The 19,813-nt window shown below is 58.4% G+C and overlaps 2 protein-coding genes across 4 annotated transcripts in view; one reads left to right on the top strand and one right to left on the bottom strand.

Moving 5' to 3' along the window:
* The window catches only part of PTPA (protein phosphatase 2 phosphatase activator), a 30,914-nt gene extending 25,176 nt beyond the window's left edge, over positions 1-5,738 (bottom strand). Inside the window, exon 1 of one of the 2 annotated variants that reach the window (XM_049630005.1) lies at positions 5,582-5,738. In XM_049630005.1, the coding sequence (XP_049485962.1) occupies positions 5,582-5,636 (55 nt within the window). In that variant the 5' untranslated portion in view covers positions 5,637-5,738. Of the gene's footprint in view, positions 1-5,177; positions 5,487-5,581 lie in introns of those variants that run through there. The other variant, XM_049630006.1, reaches the window with a different exon arrangement.
* Positions 5,739-5,847: 109 nt separating this feature from the next.
* On the top strand, positions 5,848-19,430 carry CRAT (carnitine O-acetyltransferase). Of its 2 annotated transcripts, XM_049630004.1 has the most exons (15): positions 5,848-6,131; positions 7,699-7,837; positions 8,539-8,802; positions 11,305-11,423; positions 12,629-12,682; positions 13,217-13,382; positions 13,750-13,924; positions 14,643-14,821; positions 15,338-15,438; positions 15,835-15,954; positions 16,149-16,271; positions 16,377-16,512; positions 16,907-16,969; positions 17,731-17,868; positions 18,532-19,430. In XM_049630004.1, exons 2-15 carry the CDS (start codon positions 7,811-7,813, stop codon positions 18,745-18,747), a joined length of 1,881 nt encoding a protein of 626 aa, XP_049485961.1. In that variant the 5' UTR covers positions 5,848-6,131; positions 7,699-7,810; the 3' UTR covers positions 18,748-19,430. The 2 variants fall into 2 exon arrangements, with proteins under 2 accessions (XP_049485961.1, XP_049485960.1); XM_049630003.1 differs by lacking the exon at positions 7,699-7,837.
* Positions 19,431-19,813: the final 383 nt, after the last annotated feature.

The raw sequence follows: 19,813 nt of genomic DNA, 5'->3' as shown, positions 1-19,813 counted from the left end.
ATGCCCGCAGCCCTCACCTCCAGCTCCCTAACCAGAGAATGGTTAGAAAAATAAAACCAAGTCGACCTTTTAGACATAAACAGGCAATTCAAAGACGAGAAGAAGATACAAATGGCTGATAGACATTTGAAAAAACGCTGCCAACCTCTGAATAAGCCAGGTTGGCATACTGAAAACATCCAGCAGCGACGGTGAAGGGGAAACAGGAACTTTCCTGCGCTGCTGGTGGGAGTCTTGGTAGAATCTGCTGAGGAAACAACTCAGCACGGGCTTCTGAAGTAGAAACCACATAGGGGCGCCTGAGTGGCCCCAACTTTGGCTCAGGTCATGATCTCAGGGTTTGCAGGTTCGAGCCCCAAGTCGGGCTCTGTGCTAACAGCTTGGAGCCCGGATCCTGCTTCGGTTTCTGTGTCTCCCTCCCTCTCTACCCCTCTCCCACTCATGCTCTTTCTCTCAGAATAAACATTAAAAAAAAAAAAAAAAAAAACTTAAATAAATTAAAAAAAACACATATACCCATTGAATCAACAGTTCTTTTTTCTTTTTTAATTTTTTTTTAAAAGTTCATTTATTTACTTTGAGAGAGAGGGGTGGGGGAGGGGCAGAGAGAGAGAGAGAGAGAGAGAGAGAGAGAATTCCAAGCAGGCTCTGCACTGCCAGTGAGAACCTGATGCGGGGCTCAAACTCACAAACCATGAGCTCATGACCTGAATAGAAATCAAGACTGACTGAGCCACCCAGGCGCCCCTGAGCCAACAGTTTTACTTGTAGGCATCGACCCTTCAAGTGCTCACAGAAATGCACAAGGAGGTATATAAAGGTGTTTACTGCATGGAGGGGCGCCTGGGTGGCTCAGTCGGTTGAGCGTCCGACTTCGGCTCAGGTCATGATCTCACAGTTTGTGGGTTCGGGCCCCGCGTCGGGCTCCGTGCTGACAGCTCGGAGCCTGGAGCCTGCTTTGGATTCTTTGTCTCTCCCTCTCAGTTCCCCTCCCCTGCTCATGCTCTGTCTCTCCACAATAAATAAACATTAAAAAAAGATTAAAAAAAAAACTAGCACACAGTACTTTGGAATCAGACAGAAAAAAAAAAAAACCTATTTTAAACAGAGTTTCTATACTGGCAGGAGTTGAGGAAAGGAAAACACAGGGCAGTTCCATGCACTGACCTAGAGGCAAACTTAGCACCAAAGCTGACTGCTTGGATGACTGGCCTCTCTAGCCACAAGTCTCTTCCCCACACTGCAGGATCCCCTTCACTTTGTGATGCTGTGAAAAATAAGCCCTAAATCTCTATAATTCCAAAATCCAAAAAGCTCCAAATACCCAAAGTTTTAAAAAAGTTCGGCACAAATTCATCTGGTACAAAACTTAAGCCTAAACCAACATGAGGACACTGGCAGGCTTTGCAGAGATCTCTTAGGGAATTTACAGTTTGCTGCGAAAGTATTTTTGTTTGATTATGGGGCATTGCTTTCTGAAATCAGAGAAACTCTGAATTCCAAAATACACCTGGAGCCAAGGGACCTGGATAGAGGGGCCGTGCCTGAATCTGTACTGTTGAAGATCTGTGGTATTAGTTAATGCCTTCTTTTGAAAACACAAACTCTCTTGGGGCACTTGGGTGGCTCAGTCGGTTGAGCATCCGACTTTGGCTCAGGTCATGATTTCATGAGTTCCAAACACCCCGCATCGAGCTCTGTGCTGACAGCTCAGAGCCTGGAACCTGCCTCAGATTCTGTGTCTCCCTCTCTCTGCCCCTCCCCCACTTGTGCTGGCTGTCTGTCTGTCTGTCTCTCCCTCTCAAAAATAAATTAACATTAAAAAAATTGTTTTAAATAAATAAAATAAAAAACACAAACTCTCCAGAAAGACTCATTCACAACATATGACAAATGTATCCTAAAACCAAGTTGACACTGGCTGTGTGTATAAAGGGGACAGGGCTCTAAGAAGGTTCTGGAACATGTGATATTTGGGAGAATGGAGCATGCCTGGAGAGGCCCTGAGGAAAGGGAAAGCACTAGGATACCTGGAGACCTAAGGAGGAGGATAGAGAATCTGAGATGAGAACAAGACCAACCTCTACCTAATTCAAACTTCAAATCAGAACCCAAAAAACAGATCAGATACTCTCTTCCTCCTCCCACCTGGTCTGCAAGCCCAACTGAGACCTCTACTATTGGTAAATTACTACTTTAAGATGCTAAATGATAAGCTTTATAGGTCAAGCTGGTAACCTAACCTCGTTGTTTTTATGAGAAAATGTGTTCCACACTCCAAATAATCAACTTGCAAATGATCTTGAGGAACAGAGAGCCCTTTTGTAAGTTTGAGAGAGAACTGCTCCTTTCAAGGGGGCAGCCCTTCTGAAGTGATTTCACAGGTGGGAAACTCTCCAGGCAAGGCCAGGCAGGTACCAGGTGAATGGCTACCATGCAGGAAGCATTGCAACAAGGACTAAAGACATATACACACGTGTTGTTACCGGAACACACGATCCCAAATCAAAGAAACAAGCCTTCAAACTGAGAATCATGTTAACAGTCTCTCCAGCTTCAAATCTAATCTCTGACAAAGGTGCCATGGGACATGTGGATACCCTACGAGCTCACTGTATAAGGTGGAACTATCTAGAGTTTTAGAGATGTTCCCAAAACCCCCCAAAAGAGGATAATGTATTATCATCTATCATTAGAGAACCAGCCTACGTGTTCATCTTTTATTTATTTATTTATTTACTTACTTATTTACTTATTTATTTTAATGTTTATTCATTTTTTAAATTTTTTTATTGTTTATTATTTTTGAGACAGAGAGCAAGCAGGGAAGGGGCAGAGAGAGAGGGAGACACAGAATCGGGAGCAGGCTCCAGGCTCTGAGCAGTCAGGACAGAGCCCGACACGGGGCTTGAGCTCACAGACCAGGAGATCATGACCTGAGCCAAAGTTGGCCACCCAACCGACTGAGCCACCCAGGCGCCCCTGTTTATTCATTTTTGAGAGAGAGAGAGAGAGAGAGAGAGAGAGAGAGATACCATGCCCTCGCACGGGGAAGGGGCAGAGAGAGAAGAAGAAAGAGGATCTGAAGCAGGCTCTGGGCTCCATGCTGTCAGGGCAAAGCCAGATGTTGGCTCGAACCCACAAACCACAAGACTGTGACCTGAGCCGAAGTCTGATGCTCAACCGAGCCACCCAGGCGCTCCTGTACCACCTTTTAAAAGGCCAACAGTTGGGGGGTGCCTGGGTGGCTCAGTCGGTTGAACGTCTGACTTCAGCTCAGGTCACGATCTCACGTTCCGTGAGTTCGAGCCCCGCGTTGGGCTCTGGGCTGATGGCTCAGAGCCTGGAGCCTGCTTCCAGTTCTGTGTCTCCCTCTCTCTCTGCCCCTCCCCCATTCATGCTCTGTCTCTCTCTGTCTCAAAATAAATAAACGTTTAAAAAAAAAAATTAAAAAAAAAAATAAATAAATAAAAGGCCAACAGTTGGGGCACCTGGGTGGCTCAGTCGGTTAAGCGGCCGACTTCGGCTCAGGTCATGATCTCACGGTCCGTGAGTTCGAGCCCCGCGTCAGGCTCTGTGCTGACAGCTCAGAGCCTGGAGCCTGTTTCGGATTCTGTGTCTCCCTCTCTCTGACCTTCCCCTGTTCATGCTCTGTCTCTCCCTGTCTCAAAAATAAATAAAAAACGTTAAAAAAAAAAAAAGGTTAAAAGGCCAACAGCAATCAACATTTCCGGACTACCCACCACGTGCCATGTTTTGCCCACATCATCAATGGAACACACACTACAACTCGGTGCAGAAGATATAACAGCCCCAGTTTCTCAAAAAAAAAAAAAAAAAGAGAGAATGTGATTTGCCAGGCAGAGCCAGCTCTGTACAACTCTTAAAAACCCAAGGTTTTCACCACTACACTGTCTAAGTCAAGTAGTTCTTTCCACTTGCTCCAAAATGTCCTGTTTCAAACTTCAAAGAGAACGACCTCCAGGGACCTGGCTCTTTCCAGCCATATAGATACCTTCCCTTTATCTCCTTCAGTGCCTGGGCCGTCTCTCCAGCCACCCAACTTTGGAGATGCACTCATCTCCCTAGAATTCCGGTTGGCTTATAGCTCTCACAGTCATTACCAGAACTTCTAAAGGCACGGGCACGAAAGTTTTCTACTGAACGAAGTAAATGGTTTCAAATGCCCTAACAGAGCACAGCCAGCTCTTTGTTAATCTGTTGGGGGCAGAGGGGAGGATGAGTTTCTCCTTCCTGAGTGAGACCTTCCCAGAGAGCCCCACGTGCAAGACAGAAGGAATATCCACTGCTTTAAACACATTAGCTGTTGGCCAACCTATTCGCCCTGTCAGAATTTTTACTTCTCTATGGTCAGTCCTTCTTGGCTCGAGAGAGGGCGGCAGGTAACCGCCAACAGACTTCCCCTTCTCCAGGAAAACAGGTCTCTAGAAGATCCCTTCCTTCCCTACCACTGGCATCCGTTATTTGAGATGAACTAAAGCGAGGCCACGGCGCAAGTAAAAGATACAGATGGCGAGGCCAGGCTCATCTTGCACAACCAGCTTTTTTTAATCAGTGGTTTACACAACCAAGGGCAGGTCTCTCAATAAATTGTCAGCCAATGGAAGAAAAGTCCACAGCCCGATTTCCAAGAGGGACAGAGGGGGTAGGAGGATGAGGGGCGGGAAGGGTGCGGAGGAGTCTGGGAAGCCGGGGCGGGCGGGCGCAGGCCCACTGAGCACCACCCGTCGCCCGCTGGGCAGGGGCTAATAAAGAAGGCAGCCACCAGAATCACTTTCGCCCCCATCCCAGGCAGTTCCCCACCAGCTCAAGGGCTGACTTCACGCGCAGCCCAGATACGGAAAAGGCCTCCCCTTCTGGCCGCGGCGCTGCCCTCCCGGCCCTCTGGCAGCCGGGGCCCCCCAAGTCCCGGTGTCGCGCCCCACCCACCACCCCTTCGCAGTCCCGGGTTCTTGGCCACCCCGCAGGTCCCAACATTTCCCTCTTGGGGCGCCTCCACCGGCTCCTCCTCGGGGCCCAGCCGCTTCTGCCGCTCGAGTTCCCCCACCTCCCGACCCCTTCTCCCGCCGAGCCCCCCACACCACACCCTTTCCCCGCCCCCGCGCCGGGCGCCGCCCCCGCACCCCCACACCCAGGCCGGGCCCGGCCGGTCCTACCTGGCGGCGGTTGCCGCTCGCCCTCAGCCATCTTCCTCCCGCCAGGAGCCGGCCCGGATACCCGCAGTCCCCTCTCCCCTTTCACGCCTGCACTCCCTTCCTTTCCCCGGCTCCACCAGGCGCTCAGAGCTTTCTGAAGAGAACTGAGCACCGGCCGGCTATAACCGAAAACCGAGAATTAAAGTCACCCCGGTGAAGACGACCGCCATGCTGGTGCGGGGCACTCAGGGAGCATGCCCAGCAACGGCCGGCTCGCGGCTACGGCGCTCACGGGGAGGCGGCGGCCATGTTGGTGCGGGGCAACTGGGAGCATGCGCGGCAGCGGCCCGCTCGCCTCCCTACCAGCCCACTGTCCGCCCGGTGATGGGAGCGCGGCAGCCATGCTTGTGCGGGGCGCTCCCCACCTGTCATCTTTGACCCTATCCCGAAGCATATTGGCGGACAGTCCCTTGTTGACATGGTTGTGTTTTCCTTTCGTTCTAAGAGTAGCGCTCAAGGACACCAAGCCGACTGAGAGTGCTGCACACTACTGCGTCCAACAGCTGAGACAACTTTTGGAGGTGGGAGACGGAGAGGGGGGCTGAGGCCTGCGGTTTGCCCCTCTTCCTGGGTTCCACCGCCTCGCGGGGTCTCGGGACCGCTAACTGCGCCCTCGGCCCCGCCCCCTGTCCAGCCCCGCCCCGCGCCATGGCCCCGCCCCACACCCGCGCCTAGCGGCCCGGGCCCACCCCAAGAGTGCTCCTCGGAGCCACCAGCCCACGGCCCGCCAGGCCCGGTCGGTGGGCGCCGGGCCATCTCTACCGGCTGGCCGCGGTGACTCGACCAAGGTCGACGACCTTAGTCCAGAGGCTCTAGCAAGGATCCACCGGCGGCGGCGGCGCGGACTTTGCCCAGCGCGAGGAACCTAGTGGACTCTGTGTCGCAGAGATGTTGGCTTTCGCGGCCAGGACCGTGGTGAGTTCGGCCGGGAAACCGGCCTGGCGGGCCCTGGACGTGGCGGGTGGGTCGGGAGTGGAGTCAGACACGCGGCTGCGCCGGAATGGAGTGACAAGCCGTCGAGGCGACGGGGGCAGGAGGCCACCCACTGTCCTGCCTAGCCAACAGCTGCTGGGGTGGGATCGGCAGGGGGCCTAACCCCGCTTGGAAAAGGAGACTGAGGCTCAAGGTCAGAGACCGGATCGAACCCACATCGTGTGGTTCTAAATTCCTGCCACCCGGAAAAGATAGTGGGGACCCAGGGTTCAGGCTGCACCTCCACCCTGAGACCCAGAACCAACTTGCTGGGAGGCCAGGAGTGTCTCTCAGACGGTTATTCTCTGACACACACCTGTCACTCGCGCAGCCTGAGCCATCTATGCGCGGTCCAGAGCCAGTTCTCCAACCTCACCCAGTTGCTCGGGTCTCCTGGGGCTCAGCAAACGGCCCCTGGGGAATTGTGTGTGGCCAGAGAAATTCATGTGGAGGCCTCAAGCTGGGCTGCTCTCAAAGTCCTCTGAACTGGCCAGAGGCTTCAGGCGGCAGCCCCCTGCCCTTCTTCTCCACCAGTCCCTCCCCCAGTTTTGTGTCTATGCCACAGTGCTCTCCGCAGGGCAGCCTGGAGCCGGCAGTGCTGCTCCTATGGTTTGAGTTCCTTTGCTGTCCACTCCAAGCATATCCCTGCTTGTATCTCCTTCTGTCCGTGCCAAGAAGGATGTTCAGATACTACTTGGCCCAGAGGGCTGAGGGTACCCATCTGCTGGCCCAGAGGCTCTTCCAGGTCTCCCAGGACCCGAAGGCTCCACTTCACCCTTGTCACCAACACCTAAATAGTGCCCCCCTCCTACAGACAGCTTCTAGGACCTTCTCGGCGGCCTGATCGCTTTACTGCTGGGGAAACTGAGGCAAGGAGAGACTTGGCCAGAATCCCTTGGCTCCGGTGACTCAAATCTAGCAGAGTCCCAAAACTAGCATTCTCCTTCGGTGTATTTTTTTTTAGTGCCCAAAGTCCTTCACTTTTGGCCGCCAGCCGAATGAGCCACAGCTCAAGAGAACCAGGCTTTGGTGGAAGGGAGGCCCAGAAGGGCTCCAAGAGTCCTGGAGGAAAACGGGATGGGGTTTTAGCAGCCACTGTCCACTTATGGCCCCTTTTCGGCGTCTGCTCCCTTGCGCCAACCTTAATTTTCAGGTCTAATTTCAGGGTTGTGGCGTAACCTCGGTGGCCGGACGGTTTCTGCCTCCAGCCAGGTTTTTGCTCATTAAACAGACCTATACGGATTCCAACAGGTGGATTTTTTAATCCCTCCTGGCCTGCCTCCCTGGCACCGGGCCCACCCAAAGAAGAAAGGAGAACGTGTTCCAGGTTTCCTCCTGTGCCTGTGCCTACTACCAGCCCCCTCACCTGCTCCCTAATCCTCCACTCCTGGAAGCTAGAGAGGGTGCCTGCCACAGCCACAACCCGAGGTGTTGCCGTGGCCACCGTAGCCATTGCCACTGCCACTCCCTATCACCCCCCTGAATCTCGGCTCTTGTCTTTTCTTTCCAGCCCGGGCAAGTGGCTGTCTCTTGCTAGGTTCTGCTCACCCACTTGGTAGCACAGTTAGGCTTAGAGGTCCAGCCCAAGGCAGACAGACAGGGCTCAGAACCTCAGTCCTGCCATGGAGGACGGGCAGCAGAAAGAGAAGGTATGGAACGGATCCTCTGCCACTTGCCTACCCACTGTTTCCAGCTCCTCAGATCTCCTCTCTTTCTGCCTGCCTCCAGAGCCTCCCAGACTTTCTCTGCCACCTCTCACCACACCCCCGTACCCCCGCCAGGCCATCCAGGCCATTCAGCTCTCGCTTGCCACACAGCTGCCCCAATGTCCCTCTATCCCCACCCCCAGACAGGTAAAAACCAAGCCTTCGCCCTCACCCCAAGGGGCTGTCCTCCTCTGGCTCTTTCTGACTTTCTCTTTTTCCCTCTCTTTCTCAATTTGGCGAGGGTGGGAGAAAAGGAGGCGGGGACCCCCGGGGGCGGGAGCAGTCGCCTGACTGCTGGCTGGCTGGCTGGCTCCTGGTCCCAGGGGGAGAAAGGCGGAGTCTTGTGCCTCCAGACAGGTGAGAGGCCGCCCTCAGCTCTGCCGCCCCCAGCAGGTGCCGTCCATCCCGACTTGGACCAGTGGCCACACCCCCCCGTCCCCTAGCCCTCCCTGCGTCTCCAGGCCCCAGAGAGGCGGAGACACTCACTGTACAGTTTGAGGGCCGGGAAGCCAGGCGGGCACCATCCAAGAGGCCAGCTCTGACCCCACGGAGTGGCACATAAGTGCCCAGTACTGCAGCTTTTGGGATTGACAGGGCCTTCCAGAGCCAGCGAGAGAATGAGCAAGATGTTCTGCTGCCTGCAGGTAAAGCCCCTGGGCTTGCTCAAGCCCTCCTCCTTGGTGAAGGTTTCCGGCCGCTTCAAGGCACACCAGGATTCGCTGCCCCGGCTGCCCGTGCCTGCGCTCCAGCAGTCCCTGGACCGTTACCTCAAGGCGCTGCAGCCCATCGTGAGCGAGGAGGAGTGGACCCAGACCAAGCAGCTGGTGGAAGAGTTTCAGACCGCGGGGGGCGTCGGGGAGCGTCTGCAGAAAGGGCTGGAGCGCAGGGCCAGGAAGATGGAGAACTGGGTAAGTGGACTTCCTCGTTCCCGCAGGGGCCCGGGGAGGAAGGGGGGCGGGGGGCACAGGGCCCTCTCGGAGGCTTATGAGAGCACCCTCGCTGCGGCCCGTCTGTTGCTGGCCTCACACCGCATTTTCCAATACCTGCGACTCGGGGGCATTCGTGTGCGCCCTGCAGTTTCTTCAGTGCTTGCTCTGTGCCTTGCACTAGGCAGGGCCCTGAGTGAGCAGGAACACAGTCCGTGGTCCCTTGGGGCTGACATTAACGTGGGGTGCGGATCGAGGTGAGGAAACAGGACACAAGTGAGGGGACGAGGTTCTTTCCGGCAGTGAAGCTTGCCAGGAGAAGAGGAGAGGGGAATATGGCAGTGGTTTGAGGCTGAGTGGGCCGGGAGGGCAGGGAGGAGGCGGTGTTGGATCTGAGACAGGGAACAACACAGGGAAAGGTGGCAACGGCCTAGCGTGTCCAAGGACAGAGGCTGGAATTTAGTGCAGCGGCTTGGGGCTGGGGCGGGGGGTGGGGGGGGGGCATCGGAGCAAGGAAGGTGGGCTGGAGTTCAGTGGGAGGGGGGCCGGCCACAGGATGGCCTAAAGCAGGGCATTTGTGTTGTTCAGTGACAGATCGAATCGCCTGTCACACAGGTCCACACTGACACCCCGTGCACTCTCCTGTGGGCGTCTTACACCTGAACGTAGTTGGAAAGAACCACCCTGACTGCTGGGAGGGAAGCAGGAATGGGGGCAGGAGGCATGCGAGGAGGCTGGCGCGGGCATCTCCCGCGGTCTGGGTCAGGATATGGTCAGGGTCAGGATGCGTTCTAGAGGCAGCACTAATGGCACCTGCTGATAGAGAGCAGTCCCGACTTAAAGCAACGGCAGGGGCATTTGGGGAGGGGCAGTTGGGGGAGGATGGGGGAGACTGACCAAGAAGGGGATGGCCAAGCGGGGAGCAGGTTCTCTGGGAGAGAACCACAGCCAGCTTCTGGCCGTGTAAAGTGGGAGATGCTCTTCTGAGTGGGGTACATGGGAGCGGGGAGTCCTCAACGGGTGGGCGTCAGGTACTGAGCCTCGGCAGGCACTTAAAGAGTCTGTGGTCTGGCAGTTTCCCTCCATTTTTCGCCAGGAATTTCTTTTTCCAACAGAAACTTCTAGCTAAAAGGGTGGGGCTACCTCCTTCTCCGCTCACAAGGCCCAGCAGATTCTCAACAGGGGGAATGCCCACATCTGCAGGGTTTCCCTGTGTTTCCCAAACTCTGGTCAGAGGCCCTGAGATCCGTGATGGAGTGGGGGCCCCTGGCTGAAGGGCAGCCCGGCTGTCACCAAGGGGAGGGAATTCCTGTCTGCCCCTCCCTGATCCACAGGTGAGGAAGCTGAGGCCCAGAGAGGTAGATTGAAAACCCACAGCAGCTCCCTGGGAGGCCCCGAGCTACACAGGAGAGGGTCTGGCTGACCAGGAGCCTTGTCCTCGGGCCACAAGTCAGCAGACAGCAGTTGCTTGCTGGCCCACTGTGCACCCTGGGCCTGTCATCTTCCCTCTTGCCTTGCCAAGGGCCCAAGGCTGGTGGCCTAGCGCCACAGGCTAGCTGTGCCCCAAGGGGAGCCTGTGTGGTGAAGAGGCACGTCCCACGGCTGTTGGAGATGGGATAGGAAACACAGTGGGGGTCTGGGGTCCCTGGGATTGAGAGACCTGCCAGAGAGGCGCTTGCGGGGGCAGAGTGAGGGGGATATTACAGTCAGCACGTAAGGCTCAAGGGTGATAGTTACTTGGGAGTCTGCACAGCCCCGAGACAGGGGTCTTTAACAGCCTGGCCATGGCTGGTCCCCAGAGAGACTGCTCACCCGATGGAAATAGCCCCTTGGGCAGAGGACAGACCACCAGATGGAGACACAGGATGTGGCACCCACATCTTGTCACTAGGGCAGTGACTTATCCTCGCAGGGAGCTTTCCCTAGATGGCCCTGACCTTGAGATCCAAGGGAGTGTCTGCTCCCCAGTCTGACACCAACAAAACCGTGGCCAGGGAGGACCAGGGTCCCAAGAACTGCACCGAACCCTGGGCTCCTGCCTCCCCAGAGAATGTTCTACCTGGAACGGTCAAAAATACGTTCATCAGACTTTGACTTTATGTATTTTTTTCCTTTTCTGTCATTCATATATTTTTCTTTCCAAAAAGAGTAAAATCATTGCCCAAAAGTGTGTAAGATGAAGGAAAGTGATTCACATTTCTGCCTCTTCCCCTCACCCCTCCCCCATTTCCTGGCAGTCCTTCAGTCCTTTTCTTTCTAGAATCATTGGCTCCTTTGCTCCGCAGTGTTGTCTAATTTGTCTTGCTAATGCCGATTGCCTCAGGCTAAGAGGAAACGATGAGGTGCCACAGGTTGGTTTTTAAGGGGGCGGGAGGCTCCGCTCTGAGCATTCACTTGGAGAATCTGTGCCCTATAGAGGGGGCAGAGGGGACCCAGCCACGTCCCCACCCGCTCCTCACACACAGGCTGTGGTCCTTTCTCCAGCTGTCCGAGTGGTGGCTCAAAACAGCCTACCTCCAGTACCGCCAGCCCCTGGTCATCTACTCCAGCCCTGGTGTAGCACTGCCCAAGCAGGACTTTGTGGACCTGCAGGGACAGCTCCGGTGAGTGAGTGGCTACGGCTGGGACAGGGCTCTGGGCATGTCCAAGGCCCTGATGTCCAATTCCCCCGGGAGACTGCAGGGGCCCCGGTCATTATCTGTTCCTTATCGTTCATCGGCCACCTCCTCCCCACCCCCCGCCGCCCCACACAGCCCTACGAAGTAGGGAGCATCATCCCTATGTCACACATCGGGAAACTAAGGCTCAGAGCAATGAAAGGACTTGCCCGAGGTCACCTTTCAGGATTGGCTGAAGCAGGGTCTTCCTGGCTCTAAAGTTTCATAACTGTTAATCACATTGTAGACCGTATCCCCTCCCTCTCTGTGAACCTGAGGCTACCCCTCACCTCATTCTGACACTTCAGCCCCTCCTCTCTCTCCAGCTGGTCCCAGGAGTGACCTTTGTACACCATCCCCTTTTCCACATTCGGCCGTGTCACTTGCCCTGGCCTCTGTTCCAATACTACCGGGATAAAAATACCAGTGACAGGGATCTCCTGCCCAAGGACCAGACACTCAGGGCCACCACCTGCTTCTCTTAAAGGGGCCGGGGCATCCAAGAATTCAGGCTCAGGCTCTAGCCGGTGGTCCCCATGTTGGGAGCCAGGGGCAGACCAGGTGTCAGGCCTGACTGGTGTGGTCCGGACGATCCAAGCAGGAAGGCCCGGTTGAGGGAGATGGCCCGGAAGACACAGCGGCCCCCAAACAGGAAGGTACCTATCAGAGAGGACACCCTGAGCTACTGCCCTCCCGTTTATACTCCCCATCCCCCAAGGTCCCGGGTCCCTCTCTGACGCTTCAGAGAAGAGGTGACCTCCTTCCAGGCTCCAGGCTGTGATTCAGGGCCTCAGGCCCTTTGTGGGTGAAATCAGCCAGTACCAACGAATAAACCAGCCGTAATCGCGCTCCCATTCATTACACCTACATCCTTCCAGCATGTAGGTGTCCCTGGCCAAAAGCATCTCCCTGGGCCCTCTTGGGACCCTCCCTCTAGAGATAAGAGAAAGCTGGCTCAGAAGGGCAAGCCGGGACTCAAACACAGGTCCTACACTTGAACTCCTTTCAGGCTTTCTGCCAGCAGTGGGTTCAGAGTGAAGCAATCTGTCTCCTCCCTTGGCTAGGCCTTCCCCTCACCCCACTGGTGTCCCTGGCCTGGGACCTCCCTTGGGGTGTCCCAACAGGTTCTGATCTCTCATTGCTCCCCCCAGGTTTGCTGCCAAATTCATCGAGGGCGTGTTGGATTTCAAAACCATGATTGACAGGTGGGCAGCCTCCCCTGCCCCGCCCCCCATCCCCGCAGCCACTCCAGCCTGGGCCCAGCACGTCCAGCGTCTCCAGTGTCGCAGCCGGGTGTTGGACGGGTCCAGATCTCGGTCGCTTTCACTTCCTGTTGGCCCAGCCTCTGTTGGGGTTGGAGAGACAGTATGGGGATTGGGACACTTAGGTCCTCTGCCCCAGCTGCTGGGACCGCCTCCTGGTGACACTGTCCCAGCCAAAGAGGACCCCGGAGGCTGACTCACCACCTCCTCTCTTCTGTGGCTTAACTGAAGCGCCGAGGAGAGCGAGTTTCCGGGGCGACTCACAAGCAGGGCCCGCCCGGGGTGGGATACAGGCCCCCTGAGCAGCCCCGACGCACCTCCCGCTCACACTGAGTCGGGGTAGGGACGCCACTCGCCTAAGCCCCTTCTCGGCCTGGCCCGGCTCCCAGCGGTGCCCAGCAGCAGCTCCCTGGTGGTCTTGTCCTCCACCCTGCTCGGTTGCCTGGTGGCCCCCTCACTGTCCCTCTGCCCCCGCAGCGAGACCCTGCCCGTGGAGTACCTGGGGGGTAAGCCGCTGTGCATGAACCAGTACTATCAGATCCTGTCCTCCTGCCGCGTGCCGGGCCCCAAGCAGGACTCGGTCATCAGCTTCAGCAAGAGCAAGAAGCCGCCCATGCACATCACCGTGGTGCACAACTACCAAGTGGGTGGGCTCCCCCCACTTCCCCAGGGGAGGAGGGCGCGGGGCCAAAAGTCAGCTTCCCCAACATGCATGCCCCTGTGTCCCAAGGATCAGGCGTGCCCCGGGCATCTCTACTGGGCGCCTGGCTAGGCCCCAGCCAGAGGGCACCCAGGAGGGGCCGTGGGCCTGCCCGGCCTGGGGAGAGCAATGCAAGGACCTCCCCGCCTCTCGCCCCTGTAGCCTGACTCATCCCTCGGCAGGGCCCCGACCGGCACTGGCTGTGACTTCTGGGCTGCCGGGGCCAGGAGGAGGCTGGGGTGGGAGGTGACTGCTGCCTGTCTGAGACCCTCACCCACCTCCCTTCTCCCCACTTGCCGTGCCCGGGTAGTTTTTTGAGCTGGACGTGTACCACAGCGATGGGACACCCCTGACATCAGATCAGATCTTCGTGCAGCTGGAGAAGATCTGGAACTCATCGCTGCAAACCAACAAAGAGCCCGTGGGCATCCTCACTTCCAACCACCGCAACTCCTGGGCCAAGGCCTACAGCACCCTCATCAAAGGTGCCCGTGGGGGGGGGGGTGGAAGAAGGAGGAGAGGCCCACGTCTTGGCCTCTGCCCACACCAGGCCCTGAGCGGCCACGTTTCTCGCTGAATCCTCTCAACTTGGAGTAGGTGCTGTTGGCCCATTTCACAGATGAGGGGACTGAGGCTTGGCTGGGTTTAGTTTCCCTGTATTAAGTAGCAAGTTACAGTAAGAGTCAAGCCCTCTGGCTGCAGACCCCACCTCTGCCTCCACATTCTTTCAAATCCTTTGTTGGTCAGGGGCGTCGTCCCTGGAGTCGAACCCCTGTGTTGGATCCCTGACTATCACGCTGGCTCTCCATGTGACCTGGGGCTTCGGTTTCCTCTTTTTTTTTTTTTAAAGTTTATCTTTTAGTAATCTCTACACCCAACGTGAGGCTTGGGATCACAACCCCTAGACCAAGAGTCACATGCTTTTCTGACTGAGGCAGGCAGGCGCCCCCGTTGCCTCGTTTCTAACGTGGGTTCGGTATCGGGCCCCGGCTAGTGGAGCGCTAGGGGGCTACAGGGCCCTGTCGGAAGGCAGCTGTGTTCACCGCTCTGCCACCAACCCTGTCACGAGGCCCTGTTGAGTGCAAAGCTGCCTCTGCAGCCCTCACCCAGCGCCCGTGAATGCTCTGGAAGCCTCCGAGGCTTTCCCGGGCCTGACATGCACCCCCGCCCCCGGTCTCGCGCCCCTCCCACATGCCACCCCAGACAAGGTGAACCGGGAGTCGGTCCGCTCCATCCAGAAGAGCATCTTCACCGTGTGCCTGGATGCACCCGTGCCCCGCGTCTCGGAGGACGTGTACCGCCGTCACGTGGCCGGCCAGATGCTGCACGGGGGTGGTGGCAAACTGAACAGCGGCAATCGCTGGTTCGACAAGACGCTGCAGGTGGGGACTTGGCGGAGCCCCGACTCCCATCCAGGACGCACACCCAAACTTGGCCCACGCAGGACTTCCTGCCCCTCGCCCGGGCGTCCCTGGCCTCCCAGCTAGTAAAGCAGGTGGGAGGCCAGCAGGTGGACGCGGCTGTAATTACCAGGCGGTCAGCCTGTCATTACTGGGCCCGGCCCAGAAACCGCTGTCACCTCGTCAGCACAACCGAGAGAGCTGGGATGTGGGGCCAGGCAGAGCGGCGCGGTCTTGGCCGTGACTTTCCCTCTTTGAGCCTGTGGAATGACTCCCAGGGAGGAGTCATTATAGGGACTTGACGCGGTATACGAGTATGGGACGTGCCGTGGCCTGAAATGGGCCCAAGGCCCCTGGTGAGTGTTAGCTGTTATTAAAAACAATAATAAAGTCGGCATAACCCCTGAGATGGCTTCAGAGAGGCCCTTCCCACGGGACCCAACCAGCAGAGAGTGGCTCCAGGGACCCGGGGCTGACGGGTCCCTCTCCCTTCCACAGTTCATCGTGGCCGAAGATGGCTCCTGCGGGCTTGTTTACGAGCATGCAGCAGCGGAGGGACCCCCCATCATTGCCCTCGTGGACCATGTCATTGAGTTCACGTGAGTGTGCCTGTCCCACCCTCCACCCGGCTCCCGAGCTCCTGGTGACAGGTGACAGTCACGGAGAAATGCCATTCTCCCTTGTGCCTGCGAATCTGTGTTTTCAAAGGAAGCCAGAAGAAGGCACGGGTTTAGCGTCGTCAGACCCGGTTTGAGTTCCGGCTCTGCCGCTTCCCAGCTACTTGACCTTGGACAAGTCCCTTCCCCTCTCCAGGCCTCCTCCGTGTGGCCACTTGGAAGCTGGAGCGAAGGCAGTTTTCTAAAGAGCAAACCCACAGTCTCCCCAGGCTGGCTCCCTCCGGCCTCAGGAACCCACGCCCCCCACCTCAGTCCCAGGGGTGGACCCAGGCCCCCGAGGCCCCAGCGTGAGCCTGAGGCCCCCCGTGTCCCACGCAGGAAGAAACCCGAGCTTGTGCGGTCCCCCATGGTGCCCCTGCCCATGCCCAAGAAGCTGCGGTTCAACATCACCCCTGAGATCAAGAGCGACATTGAAAAGGCCAAGCAGAATCTCAGCATGTAAGCGCGGCATACCGGGTGGGTCAAGTCAGGTTAGGGGACTGTGCTCCTCGAGCCCGGCAGGCTCCCGTTCCCGGTCGATCGTGGCACCTGGCTGGTTCTGAGACCGCTCTTGGGCCTTCCCCGGGGCCTCCCCTGGGGTCGGCAGGGGCTGCCAGGTGCCTGCTCCTCACCCACCTCTCCCCGCCCCCCAGCATGATCCAGGACCTGGACATCATGGTGATGGTGTTCCACCATTTTGGGAAAGACTTCCCCAAGTCGGAGAAGCTGAGCCCGGACGCCTTCATCCAGATGGCACTCCAGCTGGCCTACTACAGGTGCGCCGCGCCCCGGGGCCTGGCGGGGGAGGAGGGAGGAGGCCTGGGGGTGGCGGGGGGGGGGCAGCCTGCCGGGGGCTGTGCTCAGCCCCCTCCCGCACCCAGGATCTACAAGCAGGCGTGCGCCACGTACGAAAGCGCCTCCCTGCGCATGTTCCACCTGGGCCGCACCGACACCATCCGCTCGGCCTCCGTGGACTCACTGACCTTCGTCAAGGCCATGGATGACTCCAACGTGTCGGTGAGAGGTCCGGGGCGAGGGCGGGCAAGCCGGCCTTGAGCCATCTCCCTTCCTGTACGTTCTGTCACTGCACACTGATGGAGCACCTACTGTATTCCAACCCCCCCCCCCCCGCCCTCCTCCCCGGCCCCCGGGGTGGGCACTGGGAATCTGACAGAAGGTGGAGTCGTGAATTCGGCCCTGAGCTTCCTGGCAGCCAAGGGCAAAAGGGAACTATTGCTTCATTCGCTCATCAGCAGGGCGCGTCTGCCTGCGTGTCAGGCCTTGGTTGAGGGCCAACAGGGGAGGACTGCTCTCGAGGACCTCGGATCTAGTGCCGGGTGGAGCGGGCCACTGCGGGAGGTGGCAGGAACGGGGGGGGGAACATACACTTCAACTCCCTCACCCCTCTCAGGAGCCCCAGAAGGTGGACCTGCTGCGGAAGGCCGTGCAAGCCCACCGAGCCTACACGGACCACGTGAGCGAACCCCTGCTGTCCCCATTTGCTTGACTTGACCCTTGGTGTTTCCCGGCCGTCCGTCCCTGCAGCCGCTCACCCTTCGCATGAACCACTCCTCTCCAAAGCAGGGGGCACCCGGGGCACCTGGAGTGAGGCTGAATATCCCCATTTTAAAGTTGGGGAAACCGAGACTGAGCTCAGTGACTTTGTTTCGGTCCCAGGTTAGCCTCTGGCGCTCGCACCGTGTTCTCCCCTCGATGGCCCCGGGGCCCCGGATGCTGAGGGCTTGCATGGTCTGGCCAACAGCGGGGTCCCCGCCCTCTGACAGCTTGGGCTGCAGTCAAGGGCGGGAGGTCTAGGTTCCCATCTGGCTCTGAGCACCTGTGTGTGCCAGGCTCTGCCCATGTCACATGCAGCTGTCCATTTTGCTCCCACTGCCACCCCGGGAGGGACATTCAGTACCCATCCCCATGTTACAGACGAAGACCCCGAGACTCCAAGATGTAAGTGACCTGCCAAGGCCCCGTGGCCGGGATGGGGCCGGGCCACCCAGCTGCAGGCCTGTGTCCTTAAATCCTGCCCTGTCCCCTCCCTGGGCAGGTCCCTGAGCCTCAGTTTCTCCATGTGTGAAGCGAGGGCTCTCCTGCCCGGACCCTCTGGTCTCATGAGTCCGAGGGACCGCTGTGTGGAAGGGACATTGCTGCCATAGGCTTTTCAGGAGGGCTAGGGGCGCACCCTCTGGGCCTGCAGCCCCTGCCCCTGACGGTCCCCTCTCACAGGCTATCCGCGGGGAGGCCTTTGACCGGCACCTGCTGGGCCTGAAGCTGCAGGCCATTGAGGACCTGGTGAGCATGCCCGACATCTTCATGGACACCTCCTACGCCATCGCTATGCATTTCAACCTCTCCACCAGCCAGGTGGGTTTTCCTGCCCTCCGGGCCCCTGCCACTGCCCTAGGTGCCCTGGGGTGGGACAGAACAGCCCCCGCTAGAGCTGGACGAAGGCTGCACCGAATAGAGCCCGGGTCCAGAACATGGCCAGACTTGGTGGTGGTGTGACCCATTCGGGCCACCCCGGGTCAGTACTGAAACGGCTGAGTTCTGGTGAAGAGCAGGGCCCGGGGGGCCTCGCCGTGACTCAGGCAGGCTGAGAAGGGGTCAGGGCCCCCCTCACGGGAGAATCGACGTGGTTCGTTCACCGGTCAGACACGAAGGAACATCTGAGTCAGGCCATCCTATGCCGGGCACTGGGAAACAGCAGGAACAGACCACCATCCCTGTCCCTTGGGAGGAGGGGACAGCGTAGGCCGGAAGCACGGGGACGGAGGCGGCGATGGCCCCCTGCAAAGGGCCGAGGGCCGGGGGAGCCTCCAGGAGGGCGCAGCTCCCTCGGGAGTGGCAAGGAAGACTCCAGAGAGGGTTGACGCCAGAAGTGCACCTCAAGGAGCAGACGAAGTGACCCGCCCGCTGGAGAAGGGGGGAAAGGGCGCCTCGGGCAGAGCGCAGTGGAGGCGGAGCTGTGGAAAGGCAGGCTGGTGGGGCAGGACGGAAGTCCCGTGCTTAGTCCTGTGCTGTCCCCAGGTCCCTGCCAAGACAGACTGCGTCATGTTCTTTGGGCCCGTGGTCCCGGATGGCTACGGCGTTTGCTATAACCCCATGGAGACTCACATCAACTTCTCCGTGTCGGCCTACAACAGCTGTGCCGAGACCAACGCGGCCCGTCTGGCGCACTACCTAGAGAAGGCTCTCCTGGACATGCGCGCTCTGCTCCAGCACCACCCTCGGGCCAAGCTGTGAGCCCCCTGTGCTCGGGCCTGCCGGCGTCACGGCCAAGCCACCGGGGGTGGGCAGCCCGCCAGGGTGCCGCTCCTCTGCTCCCGACCGCCCCCCACCCCCAGGCCCCGCAGAGGTGACTAAGCCAGGAAGGCATCCCCTAGCGGGGCCTGCAGGCCTGAGCCGGTGCCTTCCGTGGGTCATCGCCAGCATTTGCTGGGGCCCGAGTCCCGGGCTGAGTTCGGAGGCTAAGACCCGGGCGCCCGGTAGGCCACCCAGGAGCCCTCCTGCAGGGAGAGGAACCAGAAGAGCCTGTCCCTGTCCCTCACCAGGTCACCAGACCGGAAAGTCCTTTTCTTGCTAGCTCGGCTCTAGCCAGCCCCCTGCCCTCTGCACTGCCGGGCTGGTGTCTGTATCCCAATCCCCAGGCTCCCAAGGATCTAGAGACAGGACTGTCTAGAGCCAGGGGCTCCAGGCCTCTCCAAGGCTGAGGCCAGGGTGCAAGGTGTGCTGGTAAGGGAAGCCCAAGGCCTCGCCTCAGCCCGCCCTGCGTGGAAGTACGATCTTCCCCTGCCGTGCTCTTTTGGACGATGTGGCCCGTGAGCCCCAACTCACTCGCTTCCACTCAGTTTGATTCCTGAACCACGTTCATGGTTGTGTAACAGTAACGTGCAAGGTGATTAATAAAGGGGAAATTTGTCGGTGAAGAGGTGTTTCGGCCCAGGGGGCAGGCAGTGTGGGGCACACGCCTGGCTCTGCCTTCTCCCAGCTTCCCCTGCATCTGGGAACCGTGGTCCAAGCAGCCGGTGAGTTCAAAGGCTCCCAGAGCAGCCAGGAGGAGGGTCCTCGGACTTAGGCCAGGGAGCCACGGGCCAGCGCCAACCTCGGGGCACTTGGCCAGGAATGGCACCAGACCCAGGGCTGCATCTTCACAGACTTGGGCCTCCCTGTCCCACGGGCCGCGAGTGAGACCGACTCTCCCCGGGGGCTGTGGGGCCACGTAGCCTCCGCTGTGTTGGTGCGTAGCTCACACTCAAGGCCACCACCCCCACGAACCAACAACAGTGTGGCCAAGCAGCCTTGCTCAGCC

This window comes from Panthera uncia, chromosome D4 (genome assembly GCF_023721935.1).
Source record: "Panthera uncia isolate 11264 chromosome D4, Puncia_PCG_1.0, whole genome shotgun sequence".
NCBI lineage: Eukaryota > Metazoa > Chordata > Mammalia > Carnivora > Felidae > Panthera > Panthera uncia.
Note: the sequence above shows the minus strand (reverse complement) of the source record. Positions and strands in the feature narration are given on the sequence as shown.